Source organism: Culex quinquefasciatus, chromosome 1 (genome assembly GCF_015732765.1).
Source record: "Culex quinquefasciatus strain JHB chromosome 1, VPISU_Cqui_1.0_pri_paternal, whole genome shotgun sequence".
NCBI lineage: Eukaryota > Metazoa > Arthropoda > Insecta > Diptera > Culicidae > Culex > Culex quinquefasciatus.
This window is the reverse complement of record NC_051861.1, coordinates 16,871,358-16,891,683: the sequence shown is the minus strand read 5'-3', so window position 1 is coordinate 16,891,683 and position 20,326 is coordinate 16,871,358. Positions and strand designations below refer to the sequence as shown.

The 20,326-nt window shown below is 43.8% G+C and overlaps 1 protein-coding gene and 1 long non-coding RNA gene across 9 annotated transcripts in view; one reads left to right on the top strand and one right to left on the bottom strand.

Annotated features, from left to right (window-relative positions):
• Positions 1 to 20,326, bottom strand: part of LOC6042392 (RNA-binding protein Nova-1) — an 80,495-nt gene that overhangs the window by 56,425 nt on the left and 3,744 nt on the right. For 2 of the 8 annotated variants that reach the window (XM_038256234.1, XM_038256241.1), the window contains exons 1-2: positions 8,282 to 8,633; positions 1,623 to 2,941 (exon numbers count right to left, since the gene is read on the bottom strand). The exons of 1 other annotated variant lie outside the window; for it this stretch is intronic. In XM_038256234.1, the coding sequence (XP_038112162.1) occupies positions 1,623 to 2,286 (664 nt within the window). In that variant the 5' untranslated portion in view covers positions 2,287 to 2,941; positions 8,282 to 8,633. 5 more of the 8 variants (XM_038256222.1, XM_038256228.1, XM_038256254.1 and 2 more) reach the window with 5 other exon arrangements.
• On the top strand, positions 8,968 to 9,661 carry LOC119767510. Its single transcript, XR_005277558.1, has 2 exons — positions 8,968 to 9,231; positions 9,299 to 9,661. It is a non-coding gene; the product is annotated as an uncharacterized LOC119767510 (long non-coding RNA).

Sequence of the window (20,326 nt, the reverse complement as noted above, 5' to 3'; positions counted from 1 at the left end):
CCGGATAGTGGAGGCGATATTAAAGATCATTAGCTTGGACAATAAAAATAGATTGGTTCCAATTGATGTGCAGCAGGGCTGCGCCACGACGGGGATTCTTCGAAGAAGACGCCGCGTGGGCAACAAGTACCAGTAGGCTAGTTGACTAGTTTTGATGGAAATCGATATCTTTAAATGTGTATTGATATCGGTCAATGTTGACCACGTTTGTGGGGGTCGGAAGGATGCCGCCATTATGGCGATTCATAAAAAGGGCCCATCATCACGCGCGACAAAGTGCGGCGTTCCGTCCTTTGTTTGGATAATCTTCAACAAAGACCCATAAAGTCACCCCAGCATCTAGCGGTAAGCCAGTGCGGAAATGGAATCAAAATCAGGGGAAATCTGAGGGGAGGGGTCAGTTATCGAAGTCAGGGTGGTCGTAAAACCACTAGAAAATTTTCGCTTTTTCGGCTTATGTGGGATTCGATTAATTTGGCCCAACTTTTGAGCGGGAAGCTTCCTCCTGTCACTCGACGCGCATAATAATATGATAACGAACTGACCGGAAAGCGACTTACAAGGGGAGAAAATATCTGGTTTGGATCAAAAGCCACATTGGCCCTGGAGGCGGCAGATAAACAAACAAGATCACGCCCATCTGCGGTGGTGGTGGCGGAATATTTATGATGAGATCTGCTTTTGCTGGCATTTGGTGACCTTCTTCACAGCTTTTTTTTTTGTTTTGCTTCGACGAAAAAGGTTAAGCCTGTCGTTTGTTTACGCAAAATTTCCTCTTTTTATAGCGTCGGTTGGCATTCCAAAAATTGATTTGACATTTGACGCCATAATGGCAACTAACCTTGATGCAGTGTTGCTAGAAATTGGCTAGAAATGTTGTTTTCGGATCGACGTTGCTTGCTTGCTTGCGGAAAACCAACAATGCTTTTGAACGTGTGGTGAAGTTTAATGGTCGCAGGATTGCACAATATGGGTGTGATAATATAGAATATATAAACGAGTAGAGAAGGAAGAATACTCTCAGCGGTTTGCGCTGGATTAGGTTCGTTTGGGAGGAGGAATTAAAAGAGAAGTGGTGAATATGGGAATGAAATGCTGCGTTCTAGAAACTGTTTCCTAGTTGTTTGTTTCTCGATTTTAAAAAAAATCACAGTTATCGCTCTCGCCGCAAACAAAAGAAAATAATGAAGGTGGTGAACTAAGCAAAACACAGGCAACGTAAAAATATTCATTTTTCAGTTTGTTGGTAAACAAATGGCGACAGTGGTGGTGGTGGTTTGATTGATGGTGAATTTATTGAGTTACATTCGTTTAGGCACTAGTACCGCTAACTGGTGGTGAGGTTTTGGTATGATGATTTAGTACAATGTGGTGGTAGTTTTGTGGTGAATTCCAGCGATGAGATGATGGCGGCTCGTCGTGGTGAGTATAGAGAGATAAGCGCACAGGTGCAACGTCAGGCAACGAGATTCGATGGCGAGAACACACAAGCACGAACACGAACTAAGCATGCGGTGTGTGTGTGTGTGTGTTGACTTGAGAGAACACTAGAATAGTATTGTTTTTATTTTTGGTGGTGGTGGTGGTTTTAATTGGTTTTGTTTTTGAGAGTGACAACTCACCGAAACCAGTCTTCTGCTGCAGCGCGGATGTCTGCTGAGATTGTTGGAGCAGCGTAGTCGGCTGCGACTGGACACCGTACGCGCCAAATTGTGAGAATGCAGTCTGTTGGCTCTGCTGGAATGTTTGACTGGCAGCAGTGCTGGAATTGGTGGCAGTGTTGCCATACGGGTAGCGTTGGCTGAATTGTGACTTTTGCTGTGCCAGTGCGGACATGATTTGATGGTGTTGTTGTTGTTGTTGCTGGGACATGGCTCCTCCACCGGTGCCGCTGGATGAGGACACGGATGAAACGGAAGTTTGCGAGGAGGCACCACCAGTAGTAGATGACGGAGAGGACAGTCCGGTTCCTGAGCCGGTGTTTGCTGTTCGTCCTGCGCTGGCAGCACTGTGATGGGTACTGTTGATCTGGTTAATCTTGGCAATGATACTATCATTATTGCCGGCAGCGGACGCCAGGACCAGGTTTTGCGATTTCGCACCGGTATTGTTGTTCCGTTCAGCTGCGAGGGCCGAACTTAGTTCGTCGAAAATGAAATAGCTATGGCCGGCATTGCATTGATCCGGTGATCGATTGTTTGGCGTGGGCTGCTGCTGTTGGTGATGAATTTGGTGTTGCTGTTGCTGCTGTGAGGCTGCTGGCGATTGCTGTTGGCTATTTAACATTGGAAATCCTTTGTGATTGCGGTGGAACCTGGACGTGCAGGTGCCCCGGCCAAGAGAGCAGGAAGCGAGTGTTGAATCCGAACAACGGTTATAAAACGACTAGTTACTAATAACTTATCCCGACTTTTGATTCCGTGTATATTATCAGAAAGACACTATAATTGCACTTTTTTTTCAATTTCTGTGGCGTTTTATGCTAATGTGCAGCTTTGCAACTGACTGCTACTTCCGGCGATGTGATGTGGAGAACGTTTCTTGAGGAATGTGCAAGATTTGTTTTGTAGTTAGGTAAAGACGCTTCCGCATTTGTTATCAACAGTGATCCATACTAGTAACATTCAGACCGGTCGTTATGTAGTGAAGATGTCGCTATTGTTTCCAGTTTCGTATTTGGGACTGCATGCGATAGTATTGGTAGGTACGAAAATATGACACACTCACACACTGTCACCATTTGTTTCCTTAGTTAAACTGATTACTTTTTTCTCTTTACTTAGATTTTGACTCGTGATTTTTTTTGGAATGGATAAAACTGGACTTGTGTTTCGCTAGATTTTGTACCGCGCGGCATTAGGAAAACTTCATGTTCAAAACGTCAAAAACGGCTTGGTTTTGAAACTTTTTTTTGTTTGTTTGTTTTGTTTACGTGTTTATCCTAAATCGTTCAATCAAAGAAAAGAGAAGGGAAAAGGAGAGAACAGTTGGTAGAAGAGAAATATCATTAATATTGAGACGGGTGGTGTTTCCGGTTTGGCTTTAGTTTGTTGTTGATTTTGCTATTATGGAGCGAGCGGAGCGGACGGTAGTAGTGGTGGTTTTCGTGACAGATGCGTGAGTGTCACAGCGGCAGCACTTTGCACTGTGTGTGTGGTTATAGATGGCAACACTGTGTGAGGCTGGCAGCGCGATTAGAAAACGAACTAAAGAAATATGTGTGTGTTTTTTTTTAACATTTCAGGGTTGTCCGGAACTCGACTGGCAAGAACGGACAGCGATAGTGAGCAAAGATTCAAATTTCGACTTGAGCCGGCGATTAGTCGATTTTATTCATCACTTTTTCCAGTCAATGAGATAAGCGTTATGCCAGAGTAAATAAAATAATAACGAAAGACTGCACGAAATGAATTAATCAAAAGGAGTCTAACACAAAAACCAGATGACAAACGCACTAAGAAAACAACCAACAGAAAAACAAAACTCGGAACAACACAACAGTGTCACGCAGATGAGTTCCAAAATGCTGGCTAGCGAGCTAGAGAGATGTGAGGAACGAAACGTGTTTACTACACACTGCTATTGCTGATGTTGTTTCCGCGCCAAGTATGAATCAAATACGGTTCGTCTGTGTGTGTTTGTGTCTGCGTTTTGCTAAGAACATCTAAGCGGTTTCAAGGAGATCGTGTTGTACTCTGTATCTTTTTTTGTTGCGACGCAACGAGCTTGACATTACGACAAACGTTGACGATGTCATCACGAGGCAAAAGCTGTTACGGGAGAAATGGGGGAAGGGAGGGGGGGGGGGAGGGGGGTTCTAGGTGTTTTGCACATGTGGCACAGCAGTACAGTAGCGATCACTAAACGGCGTGGAAAAAATTTGGCACTTGGCAGTGGTTGCGTTGGCTGCGTTTCCCGAACACAGACGTCGACATCAAGGTACCTCCAAGGTGGTGATGTGTTTAAATTGAAAGCAGGTAAGTGCAGTGACTGTTATCGTTATCCAAGGTAAGTGAAATGCAGGTGCTAGTGCGAAAGTGATTCTGTCAATCTGTCAACCAGTCAAAAATCTTTTGTCAAACGAGTTTCCGTAATTTCGATTGGAAATAACGGAACCTCTATCAGTCAGAATCCGCTGCAACTACTGGAGGTTAGTTGGCCTCCTGGCTAAGCGACGACTCGGTGGCTATGAATATGCTATTGGGTCAGCAGCATCGAACAGCATCGGGTCTCTGCCGCCTTGTCGCTGGGTCATGTTTAATTTATTACAAAATTAATCTCGCCCATGACCGGCTGCGGTGGCGACGATGACGATCTGGCACTAAGAATTTCAAAACTTTTCCAGATTAATATACTGGCGTGTCCCCGATTGGAGGAGAGCTTGTTTTTGGAGTCGAATGTGTTCCATATGTATGTATCGCGCAGCGGAGTGAGAGATTACACGAGACGATTTCATACACATACACACGCAGTGAGAAGAAGAGTCACAAGCGCGCGCAATACTGGTTTTCGATTTGGTCATCGAAGCTAATTTGAATATTCAAATAAAAAAATGAAGAGGTTTCAGATTAGGACACTCTGACGAAATTTGAATCCAGTTCGGTGTAGCGGGCAGAGAGAAGTTTTTTTTTGGCTGATGTTATTAAAACACTACAGTCCTGGTCATAAATATCCATGGAGCGCGATTTGGTGGGGAACGGTGAGGGAAAAATCGCAGTTAATGATAATTAATGGAACCAGTTTCCAGCGAGTGACCGCAACGGTAGGAGGAAGGGTGGCGGCCTAAACACTTTCGGAAACATGGCCGAATGAACCGCACAGGCGATTGAGAGCGCCTGCGGCAAGTGTTGGACTAGAATTTAGAGAACAATTGTGCATTTTAGAGAGCAAGAGAGTTCGGAAGTGCCACGAAGCGGAAGTCATTATCGCACGCTTTCGATGTGGCGCAAATCAGGGAAATGATCTATTTTACAGACCGATGCGTCCAACGTGATTAGACCGTCATTGGAAAAGTTATTAGATTGCGTTTTTTTTTGTTCGAACGCGCTGTCACAATCGCGAGATAAATACATGTGACAACAATGTGGGACACAGAAAAAGGTCGTTTGTATAAACAGTTGGTTGGGGAGTTGGGTTGACCAACGAACCAGGTATGAAACGTGAACTGCTTACATCACCGCATCGTTTCGAAAAATGTCACCCGAGAACACGAACCCTTGAGGAAGAGACAGGCCTGACTCACATCTTAGAAACAGCTCCAGTAACTGAGAATCCATTCTCAACGCTGCGTCTGGTTCAGCTTCCTCTTCGCGCTTTAACGAAAGATGACAACGTGTCAAAGTAAACACAAGCGTCAACAGTAAACAATGGCTATCGATTCTGCACACACACACACACGCACTCGCGCACACTCCTATACAATCTCACAAACACACGCACACTGCCAAACTCTGGAAGCGCTGCAGTGTTTACCGTTCTGACGCGAATCGCGGTTTATTTTGACAGTTGGGTGACAGATGGAACGTTGCACGCGTTTCGCTTCCAGCAGGGAGAGAGTGTCTGGAAGCCTGGGCAGTTCCGCTCTGTCAAGGACTTCCTGTGTCGGTCTGTTCGTCTTTTCGACTAACCGTGCAATCAGTTGCGCGCCGCGTCGCCCGTTTTTGTCTATTTCTATTCACGACCGATATTGGACTGAAACTGACACTCTCGGCTGCCGAGTCAGCCAGCCAACCCGCCAGTCGCAGCCCAGTCAGTCAGCAGTCGGCGGCGCGGCTTAGTTTGTCCCATACTCACACACATATTTTTTTTCCTCCTTTTCGTATTATTTGTGCGCGCGACTTGGTCGTCGTCGTCGTCGCTGTTTGCTGGATCGTACTCTGACTATACGCTAAGTAGTGTGTCAAAGGAGAAAGAGGAGGAGGTGGAGGGAGCCACTGCTGCTGGCTCGCTATACCATATGCGTGGAGCTGCTGACAGCACTCGGTGCCACCACTGACAGCATAGGGGGCTCAAGAACCACTTGGTGTGGTGCACCCGTGTACTGACTAACAAGTGTCAATTTTATGGCGTTTTTTGGGCTTACAGCTATCGATTTCCAATTAGGGGCGCTTGTGCCAGCGTAGCGCACTTGCTGCTGCCGTAAGAAGGAGGCAGTTGGCGCGAACGGGTGGTTATGCACGTGATTTTACTTCGTGTCACCGCTAAGCTTTGCGGCATGAAAAGCAAAAGCCTTCGGTACTGTAGAGTGCTGTACTTTTGTTACCATTTAATGGATCAACTGAAATCGTCAGTTGGTTCCCTATCACGGACGTCAACTTCAAAGTACCTACTAATGTCTACAGAGTAACTGAAAATGCAGATAAGTGACGATTTTTTTTAAAGTGAACGGAGCTGTTAGAAGGTAAGTGCAGTTTTTAAGTGAATCTGTCAATAAATATATTAATAACTTTCAATGATTTGAAGAAAAAAAAACATTTTGAACCGATTTAGTTCATTTTCCGCCACTGAACGGTCCTCCCGGAAAAGCCAAACGCTTTCATGCTTAACCAGTGTGCCGCGGTTTATCACTCTGAACAGCAACCCCTCCCGGTTATAATAACCGCCCTCGGAAGAGTTGATTCATGTGAAGGATTCTCGTGCAGAACCGTGCTTATCTCGCGTTGATCAGAGTACGCCCCCGCGTCGTCGACACGTGACAGTAACGCTCCATCATCGGCGAGCGTCCGTTCGTTCGTGCTTCTTCACTCAACGCGCTGCCCACTGAAACACCCTCCAATTAGCGAGAGCAAAAGCGATACTTTTCCGCTTCAATAGTTTCGCCGAGGCGAAACTGAAAACGAGGGCAGATCAGGAAGTGAGATGTAATAGTTGGTTAGTGCATTGTTTTGAGAGTGCGCTACCCTTGGGGGTGTATGATGCAAGAAGTCAAGCTTGCATTCCCTTGCACGGACGTCAGAATCAAGAGTTGAAGCACTGAGCTCGCTCAGGTTGGACAAATTCAAGCCGGTAAGTGCAGGTCGTCGGAGAAAATCAATCAGGTAAGTACGTTCTGTCAATAATGTCAACGTGTTCTGTCCAGCCTAGTCAAGCCCAGTCAATCGCACGACTCGGAACAGTCAATCGCGAGCGGAGCTTTCCGAGCCGTTCCGGTTGATAAGAACGCGAGCGGTACCGCACTTGTTCGTCTCGGTGACATGAACGTTGGCCTTATCGCGCGTTGTTTTTGGCTTGAACAACACAACTCGTTGACGCAATTAGAAGAAATGGTTGCGCGCAGCCGGCCGCGTCTAATCGTTTCGGGGGTTATTTTGGGCCTGTTATCAAGAGGTATCTGGGCCACGCACTGCTGCGATGACCTTTCGCGCTGGTGGACGAACAACCCTTCGAAGAAAACGGCGCTCACCCTCGTTCCCTCAACAGCAACGGCGTGTGCGGTTATGTCAGCAGCACACAGTGGAGAGGAAAACAGCTGACTTTGGTTGGCCTCCTTTTTTTCGGGGTAGGTACACACACAACGGGGTCGCAGGAGGACACGTGCGAACCAGAGAGGTCACTCAGCAGGCACGTGTTCGGTCGTCGCCGGGTGAGTTCCGACAACCACACCTTGACACCGGGCACTCGCGTGGCGTCACCAAAAGGCAGAGGACGACACGTTGGCACAGTTGCCTGGTTGGTACACTACAGAGATGTAGTATGGGAGGAAGATGTGTGTGGGAGGTAAAGAACTCCCACACACACAGCGGTAGGATGACAGGATTCTGCGCTGCGTTACAACGAGGGAGTGAGTGGTCTCGCAGGTGGGTAGAGCGCGTGCTGGAGAATGAGTTCCCGCTGCGAGGTTGTTTCCTTTTGTAGGTTATGACAATATGTGTACTAAATAAATGCGGCAATCAATGAATTATACAGATGGTTCCGGTTTTCAAGGGGATTAACGAAGGGAGGTATCGCAAGGTATTCCTGTAAGGCTCGTTACTATTTTTCCTTAGAATTGCGTACTGCTCTCAAGAACTCGGCGTACTAGAACAGGCACTTGGTTATCGATTTCCGACTCGCACTGCCAGCCTACTGCGAAACTGCTGACGTCGACACAGTCGAGGACGTCATCACGCACTCACGCACTAATCACGCACCGGGGAGTTCCGGTTCCGAAGGCACACACACACACACACACTTTTTTGCTGTTCTCAATCCGGAACCCCGGGAGCAAGTCCAGAACCACCTTGGGCACCCCAGTAGTCCCACACACTGCGGCACACGCTGGCGCTGGGAGTTGCGCTCTTACACTATGGGTTTTATGAGGAGAGACGGACGACGAGGTGATGTGACACGACGACACGGCACGCGCTTGGAACCGACTCTGCAGTGTTTTGGTGACCGATGGAAAACTGAAACTGAAGTCGTCCCAGCGTCGACGGTTTGCTTTCAGCCTTTGAAGACGCGGTGTGAGAGATGCAAATTGATAAACACAGACACACGCGATACCACACGATGTGTTGTCGACCTAATCGGAGGGGTCGGACGGCTATCCGGGGACTACCGAACCTGTGACAACCGTTCCGGACGGTAACGCGCGAGGACTCTGACGCTGGATTCCCGGACTCGAGACGACACGACGATGACACGACACATGCCCTGGCGTAGTAGGCCGCGCCGCCACCGCAACAAACTCTCGCTCTCTTGGGGTCTCTCACGCTCACGCTGCGCTACTGTCAGTGGAACTCACTCTCTCTCTCTCTCTCTTTAGTGGTGCGGTCGCATCAGCTGGAAGCGTGAGAGTTTCGACCTTTTGACGCATTCTCCAGGAGAGTTTTTCCGTGCCAGTTGGAGAGAGTTTTTTATGTAATGGTATGCAGCAGTCGCTCAGGTGGTTCTCACCGAGCTGTCATAATTGGCTTTGCTTGTGTGTGCTCGCGAGAGGTGAGTTGTTTTGCGTTTTTTTTTCATTTTCCACATATTGTGTAACAACATCGGCAGCAGTAGAGTGTTCAGCAGCGCAGCACCCGGGGCATGCCCTGTCCTCTCGGCGTCGACCCCCCAACCAAAGAAAACCCAGGGGTCGCTCTCGTGTGTCCGCTGCAGCAGCGAAATAAACACTCTGACGCGGCCACGCACGGTTTCGGGAATTCCCCTGGTCCGCCCCTTGGCCCTCTGCCGTGTTTCCTTCGTACCTTGAGACGTTGGACTCTGCTGTAGTTGTGCGAGTTGGCTTGGCCAGTCATTTGCATACCAACGGTGCTAATAAAAATAAATATTAAAAGTTTTGGCCGTTTCTGCTTAACTGGTGTGTTCTTCGTTTCAGGTATTTACACGGCAGAAGATTCTTGAGCAAAACCTGTCCTCTGCGGAGTATCTTTTTTCAAGGACTACCACCGCATCATCAGCGTGGGACAAGTTTTTGGAAATTTCCGCACAAGCATGCTCAGATGATCGATGGAGGACAACCTTTCTTGAGGTCACCGAAACACAAAAAAGTTGCTATAAAGTTCTCTTTAAAGAAAGGGATGTCACCAACCCATTAGCGTAAATTTCCTATTCGATACTAATTAGTGGGCTCTTTGCTTCGTCTCTTTCCTTCGCTTTCTTTGAAACTGTAACGAAGCCTTGGGGCTATTTTCTATCTCTAGACTAAATAGATAGCAGTGATGATGACCTGGACGCGTTACCCAATCGAACCTGCAGGGCGCCCGAGAGTTGCGCGACTACAGCCATGAAGAATCGTGGAAGGCGCTTGCCAAGGGCTTCGTCACGTTGACCGCTCCGGATCGTGCTGAAAACCAGCAGTGTACGGCTTCACCGCATCGCGATGCAGCAGACTCGTGGTCAGCTGGTCCGCGGTCTCCTTTCTATTCAAATTTTAACGATCCAATTCCAAATGGCCACTTTCGATTGGTGACATTTCGCGACGCGTCGGCATTCCATCTCTATTCGACGAGCTTACGTCATCCGTGCGACATGACTCCCAAATTTGGCAGATCACCCCACGCTCATCGCTGTCGCCTAAACCAACAAGACTCGCCGAAATTGGCTCAACTTGATTGTCGTACTCTCGCTTTCGATTGCGCTTGCGGATCTTGATCGGGGCGTCGCAATGAAGCGAGGCGACCTTCACCGTGTGTGTGTGTGTACACCCGCGCGAAATTGAATGCAGCTCGTACAGGTGACTGCCGAACAAACGGGGGTAATGTCGTGGCATTGAAACGCGCGGCACTTCATGTTTGACGACTATTGAGCCGCATTGTTGTCTTTTGCAATGCAGTTTTTGGTTTGCCAAATTTGGCAGCACTGCTGCGAGGCAGGTTTTCGCGAATTTGCGAAACACGACGGGGTTTGATCACTTGTATCGGAAGTGAGGGTTCATGATCAAGGTTGCGTTGAGATTGTACAAGCTTCCCTAACAAGGACTTCAACTGTAAATTCTGAGTGAGACTTACTGTCTCTAACAAAAGTTTGTTCGAGCAGTATCAGGTAAGTTTTGCGTGTCAGGAAGTGTTTTGGAGCTGAGTCTATCATGTAAGTACAACCTGTCAATTCTGTTAAATAAGTCTGGTCAAAGCGAAAGTCATAGCTCAACTCGATCTATGGTGATTCGAGCCAAGCTTTGGCCGCACCTATTGTCAAATCTGTCACCCCGATTCCGTGCCATTCAGCGCCGATACCAGCGACAAATTAGCGCCAATTAGGACCACCAATGGATCTTCTCCGTCCAATTTCGACAGGCTCAAAACAAAACAAGTTCGCATCCGTCGATTCGATCAATTAACACTACCGCACAGCAAGCCTAGTCGAGCGAAACCCACTGACACCAACAGGCTGGTAGCCGCGGTGCTATTTGCACACAGGGCTGCTGCGATTGGGACATAGCTAGCGCGTTATGGTCGCAACTGGTTGGGTTTCGGTTACCTAACCAAACATCTCTCGACGCGCGGATACCCTAGGACACACACACACATCAGGTTGCCACAGATCTACACTGCTGCACACAGATGCCCTCCAAACAAAGTGTGTAGCAAGTAGGCGGCTGTGATTTGCTCGAGTGTTGGTGTTCGTTAATAGAATCAATTGAAAACAATTGGACGGACGGTGCGGTGTTGTGCGCGTCCGCGAGCGCTCTGATTTGAATCGGTAGGGCTGTGCCTTATGGCATGCTGCGAGGACGGCATGCGCGGTAGCAGGACTGTGTGCAAGTGTTTTGTGGGCGACGCAGGAAGCAGTTCATACAGTTTCATTAAGATTGTACTGGCCCCTGGTGTCGGTAGTTGCGCGCGACGTTATCAGAACGAGCTCAAATGAGCCAATATAATGTGGTTCAAGTGAGAGAAAGAGCGCGGGAGATGACATGGAAAGAATGAAACGGAGCTAGAGCTGCGAGTACGGCTGGTGGTAGTGGTTTGATAATTTGTCCTGATATTTTAATTTTACGAGCGCATCGAAAGTTGGACAAAAAAGTAGCAACATGTCGCAGTAACAATCATAAATGCCGGGTGTACCCGGTTTGAAAAGAGCCTTTTACCATAAAATTAATGGTTATAGCAAACTAGCTCCCCAATGAAATGCGACAAACAAGTGTCTTAACGTGTTTGAACTGCAGAATGTATGGTTATGGCAAGCGAAATCTATTTGAACCGGGTCAGAAGCTAACAGCAGAGTCCGCGGGTACCATGTGCGATAATATTTATAGTCGCAGAGTGTACAGGGGGATGTTTTCATACTTTTTTTTGTGTGTTAGTAGTTGTTGTTCAAAGTCGTTTCTCGACTGCTGGAAGCATCACATGTAGAAGGTTTGACTTTTTTTTGCTTCAGACTGAACACCGTTGACGACGACATGGATGGGACGAGGTTCGAGAGGCGGAGTGACGATGATTGCTGATTAGAAAAGTGTAGCGTGTGGCAAATAGGGGGGTTGAGTAAGTTGCTTTTTTTTGTTCTGGCCCTAAAGCGTTTGTTGTAGTCTTCGTTTGACAGTCGGCAAAATACACGCGGATAGTTATTTTAATGGTTCTGCCCATTGAGCCTGAAAGCGTGCGGAGATGAGAAAGTTGTACGTCAGGTGAGATTGATAGGCGTGACAACAATTGGGTCAGTCAGGGATGTCCATAATATTTGAGTTGAACAATCTGATGTCTACTTATCGAGTTTTTAAATTAAACAGCATGAATTCTATAGTTTGAAAACAAGTTAACACACATAGCAACACAAGTTGAAGCTGAACGGGAAGTACAGCAACAACAGTAAACGGAACGAACGAACTTCCAATCGTCCTTGAATAGCTAATGCAATTCACTCAACCACCTAACCGGCACTAATTTCGGTTAAGTGCACCCATTCATCCAGCGGCTTCAAAGCGCCTTAAATTATGAATTAGGGCTACTTGCGGGCAGAAATAGTTCAAGCGGCAGCAGGTGTGAAGCCGCACTGACCTCCGACCGCGTCGTAATCCAATAATTGGCTCGTGTAATTAAAACATTTGCCACAGGGGGGAGGTTTGTGTGCTGTCCCGGTAGACTACATTCGGGAGAGCCATAAAGATACGGGTCGTGACACCTTTGGCACTCTATCTGGTGTAAGCGGAAAGGGGAGTAACCTCAACGAGATTAGTGCCATTTTTATCGTTTCCCTTCTGTTGGGTCGGGAACTGTCAGTGGATTAGGCGGCTGCCATAATGGCGTCCACCAAGCGTCAACCACACTTGCCATAATGGCGCGCACTTTGAGCTAGAACGAAAGCAACTGGTTATCGGCAATCGCAGATCTGTGATCTGACCCAGTTAACAAATTGTGTTCTACTCAGGCAATGTTTACGCCACTAGGATAGGCATCTACGTAATTAATTGAACGTCTTAACCTTGCGTGAGAATTGTCGCTGTGACGTATCGCAAATTATCAAAAAGAAATCTTTCCATTTGGTGGCGGCCATCAAAGTAAATCGCCTCGCGATCGTCTACCGCTTGTTTACGACCGAGAAATAGTTTCTAACCACCGAGGGGACCTCTTTAATTCCCTCGTTGTCGCGTTCAGGGAGGGGTGTGTCCCCTGGACTAATCGGTGTCAAAATCAGCATTAATTGACCGTCGAAGCCATCGCGCGGCTGGCGTTGCACGAAGGTCAAACCGACGCTTTGCCATAAAACGAAATGTCCCAACTGGGGAGTTGCATCCCACGCGTGGCCCAAAATCCAGGCCATGCAGGTATAACGTCAATAAAAGTGTCCGTGTAGAAAAAATAAATATATTCAATTATTTTATGATTCAACTTCTTCTTCGTCATTGATACACACTGCCCGACGCGGTTTATTTGCTCTCTTTTCTTTGAGTCTTTATTTCATCGGAGGAGACCTCCCTCTTTCTGGTACCCCTTGCGAGGAAGTATAAAAATGTGTTTATTTTCATTCTTTATTGCCAAAAAAGTTGGACCAACAACTGGTGCACTACACACACCCTGTTTGAAAAATGTCGCACGTCGTACGAGTTGTCGCACGGTTTTGATTTTACCGTTTCGATATCGATTGGTCGAAAAAACGACAAACGTACGACAAACACTCGACATGCCCGACATTGTTTTTTCTATCGATTTTCCTTCAATTTGACGTCACGATTTTCGTCGACGCAAGAGTTTGACAGTTCTCTTCAGTTGGACTTGTTTGAACATGATTGCTGTTGAGCTTCGCAAGGATTTTGGCCGGTTGATAGGTGAGTTGTGTTATTTTTTCTGCTGGAAAGATTCAGCGGCCGAATCATAGTGTCATTTGTTCCAGGTTTCCTGATTTCGGTTATCGTGGTGGTGGAGGCGAAGGAGGATGGGAAATAGAGATAACCCGGCGGCCATGCCGGAAGACGGGATGGGAAGGAACCAATCTGCGGTCGAGGAAGCGGATGTTTTATTTTCCACGGGAGGTTGCGGTGCATTCCCAAAAGAGAAAAAGGATTAAATACCAAGTTCTGGTCAAGGGAACATAAATAAGGAAACGGAACTTCCAATTCCCAGAGAGTTGTTCACTGTTCTGGGTGAATGAAAAGGCGGAGGAGGACGGAATAATACGCTCCCGGTGGCGTTTCTGATTCGCCAGAAGTTATTATCAATGGTGAGTTTTGAAATAATAAAAAAACAGACATTCAGAATTAAAAAAAAAATATTTATAAATTCATAAGCTCAAAAATTCCAAAAAAAAAACTACAAAAAATATAATTCAAAAACAACAAAATTCAAAAATAAAAAAAAATATCTGAAAAAAATTAACATAAATCAAATTGAAGTTTTTTTAAATTTTTTTTTTAATTTCTTGAATTTATAAAATCTTAAAAAATCTATGATTTAAAAAAATATAAAATCCAAAAAAACATTTCTTACACGTTTTAAAATTTTAAGACTTCTGCTGTTTTTAATTATTTTTTCAAAATTTCTGAATTATAAAATTTATTAATTACAAAATTATAAAATTATAAAATTATAAAATTATAAAATTATAAAATTATAAAATTATAAAATTATAAAATAATAAAATTATAAAATTATAAAATTATAAAATTATAAAATTATAAAATTATAAAATTATAAAATTATAAAATTATAAAATTATAAAATTATAAAACTATAAAATTATAAAATTATAAAATTATAAAATTATAAAATTATAAAATTATAAAATTATAAAACTATAAAATTATAAAATTATAAAATTATAAAATTATAAAATTATAAAATTATAAAATTATAAAATTATAAAATTATAAAATTATAAAATTATAAAATTATAAAATTATAAAATTATAAAATTATAAAATTATAAAATTATAAAATTATAAAATTATAAAATTATAAAATTATAAAATTATAAAATTATAAAATTATAAAATTATAAAATTATAAAATTATAAAATTATAAAATTATAAAATTATAAAATTATAAAATTATAAAATTATAAAATTATAAAATTATAAAATTATAAAATTATAAAATTATAAAATTATAAAATTATAAAATTATAAAATTATAAAATTATAAAATTATAAAATTATAAAATTATAAAATTATAAAATTATAAAATTATAAAATTATAAAATTATAAAATTATAAAATTATAAAATTATAAAATTATAAAATTATAAAATTATAAAATTATAAAATTATAAAATTATAAAATTATAAAATTATAAAATTATAAAATTATAAAATTATGAAATTATAAAATTATAAAATCATAAAATTATAAAATTTAATTTTCTTGTAATTTAAAAATTTATAATTTTTGTAATTGAATAATTTTAAAATTTTTGTAATTTAATAATTTTAAAATTGTGGAATTTTATAATTTAATGATTTTATAATTATAACATTTTAAATTTATAAAATCATAAAATTTTTAAATTATCAAATTCTTGAAATTTAAAATAATGTTTACTTTGAAATTCCTAAATTATGAAATTCTTGAATTTTCAAATAATAAATTTTTTGTATTGTATAATTAAGAAATTATAAAATAAATAAAAATTAGTAACAATATTAATTATGAAATTTTTGATTAATTTAATTCTTGATTTATTGAATTGATAAATTATGAAATTGTTAAATTATAAAATCGTCAAATTATTTTTTTAAATGGCTGCATATTTCTAAATTTATACAATTAAAATATTTGAAATCTTCAGCATTCTAAAATTCTATGATTTAAAAATACTTATTTCTAGAATCTTTTATTCGATTAATCTTAAATAAAATTGGGTATTTTTACCTTGTAATTTTAAAATCTTGTATTTTCCTGTAAGCAAAAACCTCTAAATATGAATGGTTAAACGGAATCACCCTATCTTATTTCAGACATTCGAAAATATTCCTATCTGATCCTGCCGAAAGTCTTGCAAAGTGCGCAAACCCACGTTATCCGTTACTTCAGTGGCCATCAGTCCATCGGACATAAAACAGTGGGGCAGCACCAGGACCGTTTCCAAGTCCAACTTTGATCAGCATCTGCGGCAGCAGCGAGGAGCAACAGTCCATCTTGACCAAGATGCTGCCCCGCCTGCATCGGAAGAAGCGACTCGCAACGGCGCTCGAGAAGATGACTGACGAATTCCTGCCGAGCAACGAGGAGAACTGGAAGACCAACCGGAAGACGACACCAAGATGTACGTGAAGATCCGCGACACAACAAGTATAATGAATTAATTGATTTTTTACTCCGGGGAAAAGTGCAAATTACATTAAAAATAAAACAAATTAAAAATAAACAAATATCTATTTTTAACTTCAACATAACCTAAAAACCTGAAAAAGCACACGACAAAGGCACGACAACCTAAATAACAAAACCGTGCGACGTCGGTCGAATGTCGTACGACAATGTCGAACAATTTCGATGATCGATCGCACGACAAATACGACATTTTGGTGCAAAAACGTATGACATTCGTGCGAATGTCGCACGACATTGTCGTGTGACGTCGTACAATTGCACGGACGACAAACGACGGACGTCCGATGGACTTTTCAGTCAGGGCACCCAAAGCTTTACGTTCAATATGGTCGTCTTAGTAGTGGTCTCACACGCTAAGACGACTTTTATGGCAATGTGTTTGACAGTTGGAGGCACGCATGGTTTTGTGATTTTGTTTTATGGCATGTTAATTGAAATGCCGTGTTTTGATCATTGTGTTATATGTCAGGTAAATAAAACTAAAAATATTTCAGTCTGACCCAGTTTTGCTGAAATAGAATCAAAACCGTTTAGAAATAGTGAAAATTAAAACGTCCTTCACAGTTGACAAATGACAGCTTCGCCAAAGCCACGTGCTGCGCCACTAGTGTTATAATGCTAGTTTTATAGCAAACACCAATACTTGCAGCAGCAGCTTCAACAACAACAATCGCGCCAATTGGCCAATCAAAGAGCCCAAATTTTTCATAACCTCAAATATTTATACGTTTGTGTATGTTTTGCCGTATATTGGTGCTCGTCAGCGTTTGGTGCAAGGTCAATCGATAAAACAAAATGCTCGATGCATGTCAAGAACTAAGCGGGAGAAGTGAGAGCGAGCGGGTGCCACGTGTGACGTTAGCAGAGAATGCAGGGGGTAATCAGCTGACAAGCTCGATACATGAAAAAATAAAACAAACTTTGACGACGGACGGCAATTGAAACTATTTTTAATCAGACAATCAGAAGAATTAGCCTGTCTCCTCTGCTCTGCATTTGGCACAGAAACCGACGCGACCGCTATGCGGACAATTGACAAGAAGGTGGTGTCCTAGGTGAGGGTAGAGGAAGTGGGCACGGGGCTGGGCACGCTGCCAACGCGGTCAAGGAGTGACAAGAAGGATTCGCCGTCATTGATATTGGCTGGGAATTGTTTATAGCGTTGTCGGGGTGATTATTTTTAAATTGGGACTGCCCGCTTGGCCAGATTTCGACGGGGCCCTTGTTGTCAACTGGGTGGGACAGCAACCTCCAAGAGGTGGAGCTATTTTTGGAACGCCAAATATTCTAAACAATGCGGTGAAGTTTAGTTTCCCACCTTCGCTTTAGTGACCTTGTCCTAGAATGCTGAGTGTGGTCCACGTGCCCGCTTGGACCTCGCGTGGACTCCCCGAAGGAGTTGCGTGTCTTGCAGCGATTCAGGCGCGCAAATGTCGTCCATTACCAGTCCCTCCAGTGGGTTTGTGTGTCGGAATTATAAATCAAGCTCCAACCGGCAGCACGGTAGCAGTTCTACATGGAGTGAGGAAGTGAGGTGCCCCGGGAAGGTCACCAAAATAACAGAAAAATGGTAATGCGTACGACCGTGTGTTACTTGGCGTATTTAACCGGGCTAATGTATTCATGGCCCCTCGTACCGACTTCAAGTGTTCCCTTGGCGAGAGCGAAAAAGGGTGCCCAAAAGCGACAGCCGGAAGGGACCATTCGGGGGCGCCTCTTCAAAGAAAGTTCCGAATCAGAACGGAATAAATCTAGAGAGATTGCATCCAGGTCATTGTCAACGGAGGAGTCACCCGGAAGTGAGGTTTGACCCTTGGTCCGGGGTACGACAAAATCCAGGCACACAAAGTCAATGAATATCTAATGAGTCACAAACGTCGTCGTCGGACCTGACTTAATGGGCCCCCAGGTACGAAACGGTAAAAGTAGAAATGAATGCACTTTTGACCTGCTGAGGAAGTCGACCTCGGGGGGTGAAGTGTGAATGTGTGTGGACAGACGGAAGGAAAGTGAAGAGGGTTTTTAATGAGTTTCATTCTTCATTTGTTTGGAGCGCAAAGGTAAACATTAAGTTGCCAAAGTTGAGGAAGACTGAAATAAAACCCTAAAATGTGGAACCAGAAGCTCAGAACTTGTGGATGAGTAAGCATTTAAAGGCGCAACATAATAAATAAATTTGCCTAACTTCTATTACGGACGTCAAAATCAAGGTATCTCTCATAGATCGAATGTATAATGACAAATGGGGTAAGTACGAAAGCTATTTAATCTAATCTAATTTAACAACAAATTTGGTAAGGATGAAAGTTATGAATGGAAAGTGATTTTATCAAACAGGGACGTCGAGTTCGAGTGAGTTGTTGTGTTGGTAAGTATTCTGTCAATCTTTCAACTCAGTCACACTGTTCTAAACATTTTTTTTTAAATATTGTGTGCTTTCAAGATTACTGGGTCTCGTGGCGCAGGGGTAGCGGCTTCGGCTGCCGATCCCGATGATGCTATGAGACGCGGGTTCGATTCCCGCCTTATCCACTGAGCTTCTATCGGATGGTGAAGTAAAACGTCGGTCCCGGTTTCTCCTGTCTCGTCAGAGGCGCTGGAGCAGAAATCCCACGTTAGAGGAAGGCCATGCCCCGGGGGGCGTAGTGCCAATAGTTTCGTTTCGTTTTCGTGCTTTCAAGATTACACTATTGAAAATCTACTCTAGAATTCGCATCCAATGTGGTAGGTGTCACGACCTTCCAGCAAACTTCAAGTACGTTACTGCTATGCATTCCACGCTGGAGGGGGTGTCGAGCAGCTGCTCAACACACCATCTGCAATCTGGAGATACACAGCATCCACCCGCGCACGTGTCCGCGAATTCCTAACCCACATACTATTCAGTAGTGGTAGCAGTTGTTGTTGTTGCAGTGCAGCTGAACACTCTCGTTGAAGACAGATAATGACAAACAGAGGGGGCACACGAAGCCATGGTCGAGCGATCCGACTTCGAGCTAATGGAAAGGAAAATAAAACTAGTACTCCAGCTCACAGTGAGACAAACCATTAGGAGAGGGAGGTACTGTTTGCGAATAATAACAGCGTGGTTGGGTCAAGGGAAGAGGACGAGGCACGGCGATGGGACCTCAAGGATGTTCAGACTACAACTATGAATGGTTACAAACCACTACCACCGGTAAGGGTTCGGTTACGCCACACAAGGCTCACAAAGCAATGCAAGCGCCAGCTTAACTTGCGGTCGACCTGTCCCGGCTTCTCGTTTTGAACCGGGGGTAGTTGGTCTGATCGAGGTCCTAGTACAAATAATAATATTATAACGACGAAGATTTGACCAAATACCCTACCCCCCTGAGCCTATTCTATAGTTGAATCGCTCAATAGGGTAGTGCACCGCCTTCTAGGTGTATTGATGCACTTTGGAACGAAACTAGGCTAGAATGCTCGCTCTCTCTCTCTCTGGCGCGCGCGATTTAGCCGCAGTAGAAGTGGAGCAGGGGCAGCCGGCCGCTACCACCGCCACCGGAGGTCGTCCAGTTTTGGAGAGTTTGTTCGTTTTGTTTCAATTTGGCTCTTCTTTCGGTGGAACAACCGCGACGTACCTATCCCCTGTGTTCACCTTGCCAGTTCGACTCTTTCTCTCGTGCGGTTCCATAGCTTTGCGTGTAGTTTCTAACTCGCGAACGGCGATTTTTTGTTTGAGTTTCTTTTGAGCGCACACATACATACAGACACGTTGTTTGGTGTGCTCTTTGCTCCTCGAATCGTTTGTACAAGGTCGCGCTCAGTGCGCAACTGTCGGGGAGCCCAATTGGTGTATACTTCTAAGGTATACACAAATTCTCAATCTCCACAAAACTTCTCCCCAGTGGAGCTCTCTTGAGCGCTAGCGAAGTTGGAGTGGGCAAAAAATTCAAACATTTCCCAAACAAGGACTTCAACGCTAAGGTACGTAAAGTTTTAAGTGTTTCAGATTAGTGGGACCATTCTGCAAGGTAAGTGGAATGCAGAATATGCACTGATGCTGATTTTGGTAAGTATTAATTGTCAAAACTGTCCATTTGTGTCACATCTATCAATCAAGAGACGCTATATGCATTAAGCGATGCAAACTTCCAGTATATGAGAAGATGAATGGGT